General features: G+C 42.6%; 2 protein-coding genes across 4 annotated transcripts in view; one reads left to right on the top strand and one right to left on the bottom strand.

Annotated features, from left to right (window-relative positions):
• The window catches only part of agpat2 (1-acylglycerol-3-phosphate O-acyltransferase 2 (lysophosphatidic acid acyltransferase, beta)), a 13,490-nt gene extending 10,110 nt beyond the window's left edge, over nucleotides 1-3,380 (top strand). Inside the window, exons 3-6 of one of the 2 annotated variants that reach the window (XM_079363952.1) lie at nucleotides 59-234; nucleotides 351-446; nucleotides 2,115-2,187; nucleotides 2,269-3,380. In XM_079363952.1, the coding sequence (XP_079220078.1) occupies nucleotides 59-234; nucleotides 351-446; nucleotides 2,115-2,187; nucleotides 2,269-2,426 (503 nt within the window). In that variant the 3' untranslated portion in view covers nucleotides 2,427-3,380. Of the gene's footprint in view, nucleotides 1-58; nucleotides 235-350; nucleotides 447-1,283; nucleotides 1,492-2,114; nucleotides 2,188-2,268 lie in introns of those variants that run through there. The other variant, XM_079363953.1, reaches the window with a different exon arrangement.
• A 2,881-nt stretch (nucleotides 3,381-6,261) lies between these two features.
• egfl7 (EGF-like-domain, multiple 7) overlaps nucleotides 6,262-10,000 on the bottom strand; it is a 10,589-nt gene continuing 6,850 nt past the window's right edge. For both annotated transcript variants that reach the window (XM_079365078.1, XM_079365079.1), the window contains exons 7-9: nucleotides 9,663-9,739; nucleotides 8,339-8,501; nucleotides 6,262-6,773 (exon numbers count right to left, since the gene is read on the bottom strand). In XM_079365078.1, coding sequence (XP_079221204.1) covers nucleotides 6,754-6,773; nucleotides 8,339-8,501; nucleotides 9,663-9,739 — 260 coding nt within the window. In that variant the 3' untranslated portion in view covers nucleotides 6,262-6,753. The remainder of the gene's footprint in view (nucleotides 6,774-8,338; nucleotides 8,502-9,662; nucleotides 9,740-10,000) is intronic.

Below are 10,000 nucleotides of genomic sequence, written 5' to 3'. Positions count from 1 at the left end.
CGACCAGACGCTCGTCATCGTCATTGTGATCTAAAATCGAGTTTTTGTTTCCCCTCAGGTCTGATGGAGATCCTACCCGACCGCTGCACCATGATCGCCAAGAAGGAGCTGGTCTACGCCGGCACCGTGGGTCTCGTCTGCTGGCTGGGCGGCATCGTCTTCATCAACCGCAAGAAGACGAGCGACGCCAAGAGCGTCATGGCGGAGGCGGCCAAAACCATGTTGGACGACCAGGTGAAGCTGCTCGTTTCTGCACCTCGTCTGTCCCATAATTCAGTGTTTGTTTTTTTTTGACAAACTGGGGAATGAGACGTGATGATCAAATTGTTCCCGTCCTCCGATCTCCACAGATTCGTCTGTGGGTGTTTCCGGAGGGAACGAGAAACCAGAGAGGCGACCTGCTGCCCTTCAAAAAAGGAGCGTTCCACCTGGCAGTGCAGGCACAGGTGAGCACTTCTCGTCCTCCTCTTCCTCTGCTTTCACTAAACATGTGAACCAATCACACGCTCCCGTCCTGTACTGCTAACCCTCCTCCTGTTTGTCTGAGAGAGGCGGCTCATGTTTGTTATGTGCAGATTCTTGACACAAGGGGGCGCTAGCAGCCTGACATGGCACAACACAACGTGGGGTTTAAAATGTGGAGGGCATGCAGAGGTATTCAGCAGGAAGACTAACCGCTCTGATACCTCTGAGCTCGTTCATTGTGACAGTTTGGTCGCCTGCTTCTCTGGAAGTTTCATCACATTTGTTTGATGTAACTTCCCCCTCAAACCGCTCGCTCAGATTAAAATCTAGAAGATAAGAAGAAGAGCACACGCAGCGTCATTTCCAGTTTCTCGGCTGTGTGTGCGTGCAGGGAGGTCTGAGCTGATGTCTCGTAGGTCCAACTCCAGGGTCAGACAGGTGGGATGAATTAAATACGATCAAAAAAAAAAAACTGTAGCAGAAACCACACCGAGGTTCACCCTCCAGGCAAACATGTTGGTTTTTTACGTGCGGGCCAAATTCTTGTGACTTGCTGCTTTGATTGATATCGGTTTGGTTCAGAGGCTACGAAAACAAAAAGTCTGCTGCTCCTCCTCCTTCGTGTCCCTGCAGCGTCCAGGCAGTAAGAAAGAAAACGTGTGGATGATAATTTGGGATTGGTGTGTGTTGCTTTCTGGCAGAATATCTTCATCAAAGTTCTGGAGAAAACGTTTCCCCATTTCCAACTTGAGCATAATCCTGAGCGATCACAGACTATTTTCATCTGTGTGTGTGTGTTTTTTTTGTTGTTGCTTCAGCCGAGTTCTAGCTCAGCCTCCTCATTCGTACCCAGATTGAGTGGAAGCGGGACAGCCCCCAGGGGGAGCCACGTTTGGCTCAGATAGTCTTGTTGAAGGGCCACTTGGAGCGGAGCAACTCGGGAGAGCAACTCGGCCTCTATTAGCAGCAGACGAGTGGATGGAGATGTGCTGGTTTGATGTGTGTGTGTGTGTGTGTGTGTGTGTGTGATGGGGAGCACGAGACGTTGGTTAAATAAAGCATTTCTTCTCATTTTGTGTGTTTTTTAAAGCTGGAACGAAAACGAATGCGGCGAGAGCAGTTTTGCAAAATCGTCCTTTTTATTTACGATCAAAGAAAACACAACCCTCATTCTTGTTTAGTCCTCTTCAGTGTTTTTGTTCCGAGGCTCGTGAAGGTCTTCCTCATCGGTAGAGACAAAGACGGAGACGTCAAAGGGGACACATGATCCGACCCACAACGTGTGAACTCAACCCCTCCAGTCGTTTTGTTTGGGTTGGTGCAGAAGTCTGAGAAATGCTCCGTTTGAAATGTGCGCTCCTTGTGATGTCACAGTGGGATTCCCCTCCGCTGATATCTCCACCCTCAGCCTCGAGGTCACCAGAGCAGAATTAAGAAACAACGACACGACGCTCACACTATATTATCATTCCACATTATTTAAAGGTTCTGGTTCAGTCTGAGGGGACACTCGGACTTTCTGCGGGATAATTTCTCGAGTCCGTTTGTGTTAACAAAAAAAGGATTTTTTTTCCAGGAGATTTCTCCAAGTTGAAAGCTCTACCAAACGTCTTTTTAAATATTTTTCCGTCTCCTCTCTCGTGTCTCAGGTGCCCGTCATCCCGGTTGTCTTCTCGTCCTACAGCAACTTCTACCTACGGAAACAGAAGCAGTTCAACTCGGGTAAGCTCGGCTGGATTGTGCTTGTTTGATGTCTTTTATCTGCACGCCGCTCGTCTAACGCTGAGCCGCGTCTCTCCTCAGGCGTCATCAGATTGAAGATCCTTCCAAAGATCGACACGAAGGGGATGACGTCAGACGACGTCGCATCCCTCTCCGACAAATCCTTCGACGTGATGCGCTCTGCCTTCTTGAAAATCTCTGACTCCGTAACCCAGAGCAACGGGCCGACGCGGCACTGAACACTTACCATAAACTCCTCCCCCTCCCCCCTCCCCCGCCGCTCTCCTGCCTCGGGTTGTCTCATTACCTGGCCTGGAAAAACAACATGACACAGGTCTCTTGTCATGAAATCTCTCCTTGTCTCGTTGACGCCTGGTCTGTTCCGCCTCAGGCCCGACAGCACAGTCCCGACCCTCGCCGAGTGTGCAGCAGCAGCTCCAGCCGCCGCGCTGCTCCGCACGACGTGAGCGGAGTGACGGACGGCGAGCCGAACAGTATGGATGTGTTGTTTTTCATGCATGCCTTTTTTAATTATTTTCTTTGGCCTTCATCTTCGCTTGTTACTTTGTCTGCCTTTATTGCCATTTTGTACTTTTTTTTTTTTTTTTTTTTTTTTTAATTTGAAGCCATTTATTGGATAAAACCTGCCGTTTTCTCCATTCTCATCACAAACGCCACGCTTTCCTCTCACGCCGTCTTCCTTTAGTTGAAGCTATCTTTTTAAACACAGACACACCTTCACTTGTACTTTTTTCCTTCCTCTCCTTTTAAGTTAGTTTCCCCCTTTTTATTTTGCATTCCAGTCTCTTGCCTAAAGACAAAAGGAGCGAGCTCTCCGTGGGTGGTGGAGGCACGGAGGTGAAGGTCGGCGGTGGTCGACCATGGACTGTTTTAGTCCTGTCCTTTTGACACCAACTCTATAATCTTATTTTAAACTCAACAAGTAAGACGCTCCTGACATAAATCAAAGGATTCCAGCGAGTAGGAGTCACATAGTTGAACAATAGCAGCCATCTGTACTGATTTACTGGACCACAGCGGACGGACCAGTTTTCAATGTCGTGCATTGTTGGTCTACGTTTGTTCATTCTCTGCGTGCAGCTTCCAGCAGCAAGTGTCCGCTGTCTCGCTGTTTCCTCTTTTACCGTTTTATTTATTTCTAAATCGGGTAATCCTTTTTTTTTCTTTTTTCCTCTCAGAAAGGATTTTTTTTTTTTTTTTTTTTTCTCCTCAGTCTGAACTCAGAAGAGAAATCTATTTAAGAAATGTTTAAAAAGGGTGATTTCATATTGTGCAATGTTAAACTGTATTTTTTCTGCTCCAAAGTGCAAGCTACCTGCGGTGCCATGACGTCACGTGTTGGGGGGGAAATGTCCAATGACGGCTCTTAATTATGTCATTATAAACCTGTTTACTCATTAAGTGTCCGTGTGGTCGAGGGAGATGCTAAAACAAAGAGCGGATGAAGAAGTGGTGATAAATTGTAAAAAAGCATATTGATTTGACTTGGTATGATTTTAATTCTTCTACTTATTTTGCTAATTAACAGTCCTGATCAGTTCAATGGAAGCCCTAAGAGGACATGTCTTTTTTTATTTTACTCTGTGTCTTTGTTTCTGGGCGAATTCCAGAGTTGCTATCCCTCGACGACGAGTGAGGTTGTTTCTAAAGATGTTGAGCGATAAACCCGTCGCTCTTCTCATCTCAAGCTAACGACACCAACGAGTCGAGTGAGCGACTCGCCGTCATGGGAGCATGGAGTCAAGTAAAAGTCGACAACCTGCTGCACACTGAAGAGAAACTTACTGTATTTCACACGTTTCGCCGAAAGCTTCCTACGGTTCGTCCAGCTCCGGGGAAGCAACAGTGAAACACGATTATCGCTCCCAAAAAAAATATAGTAAAGTTATCTTCGGATTATTGATTTTCATGCCATGTTCCTGCAACCGTTTCAAATATTGTCCGCTTAGGGCTTCCGTAGGTAAGTCTACAGTTCATCTCAAAGTTCATTTTTATAAAAGTTGGTAACGTTGTTCGATTGGAGAATATCAGATTTATGTAAAAAGTTGTGGAAATTTTTTGGCCTTAACGGAGTTTGATGGATTTGTCGTCGTTGCACTTTGGATTGTTCGGCTGCTTTGCTAACGATAAATTGACGTGTGTGTGTGTGTGTTTTTATTTTCATTTTAATGTGATCTGATGATGGCGGCTTCTCGCCGGGGGAGAAAGTGACTGAACAGGTTTTTTATCCAGGTCTTACATTTCACACGACTCGCCTTTGTTTTGCCAACTTGATTCTTTTGCAGCTTTCGCCCATCAAGAATCCCCTTCTGAGAATGTATCGAAGCATTCAGGGTATTTGTGTACGATAAAATGCGTTTCATATGATGACATTATTGTATTCGAGTGGGATGTTTCTTTGGGATTTACAACTAGGAAATGTATTTATTTGACCATTAAATGTTTAAATTTAGACTCAGCCTGTATTCTGCTATTCAACAGTAGTTCTAGTGAAACCTGCTGAGCTCTTGGCTTTGTGTACCTGTGATATTAATTTATGTTCAAAGCTTAATTGGAATTAACTCCTCTAATGTTACTAATTAATCACGGTATCGTGTCCACCTGGCGTGTTTTTGTGAACGCCATCTTTTTCCCCCCGGGTGCTCTGCCTTTGTTGTGCAGATGCCCTGAGTGCGCCTTTCGACTTTTCAGAAAGGCGTTTTTTTCAAATTCAAATGTTTGGTAGTTTTTGCCGCAATGTCTTAAACCCACATCCTCTTTTTTTTTTTTTTTTTTACTCCGTGTCTGATCAGGAAACAATCGATCTGAAATGTAAAACACGGAGAAAAATGTAACGGAGCAGTGTCGGTCATGCAGCGGCTGTTGTCATAGAAACGGGGACGGATGTGCAGTGCTTTAATTCTTCGTCCCGAGCGCAGAGCCAGCGCTTTCTCGCCCTGAAAAAAACGCCAGGTGGACACGTGGCTGGACTTTTTTTTTTTTTTTTAAATATATTTGGGTTTTTTTGAATCTGTAAGACCTGATATCACCTTTACAGAAAGTGATTTTGAATGTTAAAAAAGTACTCTACCAAATTGATTTATTCCAAAAAATATGAACGACACGATTTACATTTTGCTACTGGAGAAATTCATCCATTGATTTCCTGCTCAGTTGTTTTGTAAAGCAACGTTTGCAAGCTTCATATCATCAGTTTGAACCTGTTCGCTCTGCAACAAACCTACGCTGGTTTGAGTTTCTTTTGAGCACATGTTTACGATCTAATATGTGAAATATTGGAAAAGTATTGTGAACCTTAATAAAGCACTTTTCATGCTGCGTTTAGGTGGAACATAAAAAGACTTTCACGTTTTCTCTGGTTTTCACCAAAGCTATTAAAGTGTAACTGGTGGTAGCTTTAGATGGAGATCAGGAACAGAGATGACATCCTGCAGAGCCTTGTGTGTGTGTGTGTGGTCCCTTACTGTATGTGTGTGTGTGTGTGCGTGTGTGTGTAAATGCACACGTGTGGTAGAGACGACCATTATAGTATCTGGTTAATATTGACGATGTCGTGGTCTTGATTTAATCTATTCTGGGAAAACATGAATGCCTTGCAAAAGAATGAATAAAATTATTTTTTTTCTTTTAGTGCCTTCATTGGTTTCAATCCAACACGGACTGCAAAATAAACTTAAGTACATTTATCCCGATATTTTAAAGTACAATTCATAGACGTCCGTGATTCATCGGTTTTGATTTTAGAATAAGAGTAATTCATAAAAAGGGGCGTGGTTGATCTGAGTGACGGGTGGGCGTATAGAGGCTGTTTCCAATATGGCGACCACCACCTCAATCTCCCATCTCAATTATATGTATCCATCTTCATATAGACTACAATAAATTAATTAAACGTGTTTGTTTATATCGATGTCGAGACATCGAGAAAACAACCAAATCATTTTTCAGAGGAAAACGAAATATGTAAAATGTATGTTCACTTCGGGCTTCCATAGTTTTGCATGAGATCTTCTATTACCTGCGTAAGGAATCTGAATATTTCTAGATCTTAACTCTTCCACAGTAGTAAGCAGCACACATGTTTTTGATTAAGACTTTTATTACAAAACATTATAAAACCAGGTACAAATGTCTGTCGGAGCGCTGAGAAAAGAACCTAACTGTAATCATAACTTAAATAGATAAATACAGATGTCTACGTCCGCCTCAGGACAGAGGACACAGCTGCACTGATGCAAAAACAAACAGAAACAAAGTGGACGATTTGAGACTGTTTGAGGGGTCTGATTCAGATGTTACAGGGATGATGTCATGTGGAAACCGACCCTGCCACAGGTACTGTTACAAAATCAAGAATGTGATGTTAATCCACAAAGAAAGGTAAAATAGTCGTTTGGGAGGGAAGAGAAAACGACAAATGATTTGTGCGATGATTGCAACACGGCAATACGAGACTTTTTTTTTTTTTTCTGCAATCCGTCCGTCTTGATGTGTACGATCTCTGGCAGGTTGGGATTATTAACGTCACTGGGACATGTTTGGTGGTTAATTCTCCTGGCAAGAACCTGCAGGGGAGAGCAGAAGGAGTTTTTACAATTAAAGGTCACATACTGTATTATGCAAATTATACTTCTCCATGTTTCTCTAGTATGTGTCCTCCAGAGAGGGGGCGTGGTCAGACAGCTCATTTACATATTTAAAGCTACAGACACAGAAACAGCCTGTTCTTTTATTTGTTTACAGGCATGATCAAATACAGAGTGGATTTAGAACAAGAAACTTGACACTCTAAGACTTATTTGAACTTCTTGAAAAGGAGGATAATATGTCACCTTTCATTTTCATTTATCCACATTTTTTATTTCTGATAACTGAACTTATTAAGTTATATAACTTGAGACATTGCTTTGATTTTAGATCACTTGGATCCTGACACATGAAAGGTTGTTTAAGCGGCTTTATAATTGGTCCTGATCTGGTGACCTTTTGACCATAATGTAATAAAGTAAAATAAGATCTAGCTCACTACTTCCCAAGGCACATTTTGAACATTTTATTTGATGTAACGAGATTTGTCACACTGGCAATAACTTTGCTTTTAAAGTTGTGTTTTACAGATTTTGAAGCTGAAATGATTGAATTACTGGGCGCTCCATCATAGCGACAAAATTAAATAAGAGGAGCTGGAGTCGATCTCAAAACTGCCCTTATACAAGTCGGCCGCTCATCGTCCCAAGCTACCATGGTTCCCCTCTTCCCATCAGATATCACTCGACTCCATCAGCACCCAGATGTACGAGCTGCGCAGCCTAAGTGTTAAGTAGTTGCTGTGTTGTTGCTCAATTCAGCTCCAAATCTCAGTATTTCATATCAAAGTATTTAACGTCTACATATGTTTTTAAAAAATGCATAGCGACTGCCCCCTGCAGGTCGAAACCCGGTAACTGCAATTGAATGTTTTTATTGGCTGATCTGGTGGCAGGTGACGTTTCTGGTTCCAGCTTTTGCCCTCAAACCTTTTCAAACTTTAGTTACCCCACACAAATACCTGAAAGTGATGACATCACATTTAGCCTCAAATTTGCGTCTTAAGCTAATGTTAGCATGCACACTGGATTAGGATGGGTTAGATGGTGGACTATGCCTGGGGAGGGCGAAGCCAGTGGAAACTCTGATGGAGGCCCGTAGTGGTCCTTCAGTAATCCAACCTGGGTAGGTAACTGGGGTGCTTGGAAGCTAAGCCATGCTAACACTGATTTAGACTCATGTACTTTTTTAAAACATTGAATTTAAGAGCAAATGTTTTATTTTACTCTGATGTGGATTGACTTCAATGAACTTCTCACCGTGTTTAATTTCCATAAATTTATTAGGTTCAAGCCACAAGATTGTATTATGTTATTGGATTTTCTTTAATATTATTGACTGTAATACATTTTGTTTTATTACATTATGGGAGTATCTTGGCTTTAACGTAGTCTCTAATCTTTCAGAATGAGTCTGAAAATGATTTGTGCATTCCAGGGACTCAGACTTTAAGTGGTCTTTGAACAAAAATAGAATTTTCCCTCCTCTTAAAAGCTACGTTTCCAACTCTGACCCATTGAAAGGTCGGCCCGCGGTCACTTACATGTGCCGAGTCGCTCCTCCAGAAAGCCGATCTGCTCGCTGAGGGAGTCGATGCGGTCCAGCTGCTGGAAGGAGTGGGACAGTAAGGTGGTTTTTTCTGACAAACCCTCGTCCAGGGACAGCGGGAAGAAGCTGTTGAAGGGCGCCAATACCAACTGTAGCTTCTGCACAGAGGGAGAAAGACGAGAGGAGGTCACAATCGAAATAAAATTTGCTCCAGAACAAAAAAGGATTACACATATTGAAACAGAAACCAGTTCCCTAGGATGGAAATGGTTATCTAGGGACTCAGACGTTTACAGGGAAAATCTGATCATTTCACCATATCCTGAGGATTCATGAGCAAGCTAACTAAAAATACAGAGGGTCTTAGGCAGGGTGATCATACGTCCCAATTTGACTGGGACTTTCCCGACTCTGTGTCCCGAGTACACACAAATATCTATCCAGCACTAACACACCCGGGTTTTGACCAGTCCGTGTCCCAGTTTTAACCAACCAAAACAATGCATAATGCTTGCAAAACACTAACATTACCTGCTGTGTAAAGACAGGGAGGTTAGCTGTCTACAAAGTAGTCAAATTAGCTAATAGCAACGTTAGCTTAAAAAGAAAGTGGCTATTAATGTTCGCTAATCTTTTTTCCTTAATTTTATGTTGGTTAGGAAATGAATATACTACATAGCTAAAATACAAAGACATAATTAATAAGAAAAAAATATCTAATGTTAAGTCTGTTATGTTTTATAGCTAACGTCTGGCTATTAATTAGCTTAAAATGTGCTGGTTAATTTTCCTCGCACCTTTCTATTACCTTATGGTCATTTTAGCCAAGTCAGTGACATGCCTGCTACACACGCCTGATGAGGATTTTTCATTGATATTTAAAGGTTTTGGTCCAGTCTTGGTCTTGCCCTGCCTTGGTTTTGGTCTTTACTCGGTCTCGATCCCTAAATTTCTTTGTCATGTGTCGTTCTCGGAGCCCTCTTGGTCTCAGATATCTCTTGGTCTTGGTTGGTGTGGTCTTGACTACAACAGTAGTTCCCACCCTGCGTCGAAGTCAAAGGAACCTATGAATACGCTCAAGTACCCACGTCATAAAAAAACATCAACCTAAAGCTTAATTACATCAACAGCTCACTGTTGTGCTTTTTTTACTACCAAGAACAGGATTCTAATAAAACCCTTTAAAATCTTTGCTTTATGGATTAAACCCAGATTTTACTTCATAACATCATACATGGATCAGAGGTGTTCCTGGTGAGAGAGGCTGCATGGGAGGTATCAGGGTAGGTGGGGTTTTTTTTTTATATGAACAGCTGTACCTTTTCCAGGAGCTCCACTCTGTTCCTCAGGCTCTGCACCTCCTCCGTCACATTCTCCGCAAGGTTCAAGCCTCCACCTGTAGACGCCACACAGAGTCAGAAAAACACATCAGAGGATGGAGACTCTGTCGAATCCAAGCCAGGAGGAGGGCAGAGAGAAAAGTGAGATCAAATGAGACTTCTGTGTATTTTCTGTCTCTAAGATTAGTGATAACTGGTCTCGCCTCGGGACCCAGCATCAACTCCTTCATGAAGAACTTGTGACCCCAATTTTGACATTTTTCAATCCATCATATTTAGTCAAAGTTTGGAGCAGAATAAATGAACTAAAAAAAAAA

The sequence above is a fragment of the Symphodus melops genome (assembly GCF_947650265.1).
Source record: "Symphodus melops genome assembly, chromosome: 16".
Lineage (NCBI taxonomy): Eukaryota > Metazoa > Chordata > Actinopteri > Labriformes > Labridae > Symphodus > Symphodus melops.
This window is presented reverse-complemented; position numbering and strand designations above follow the sequence as displayed.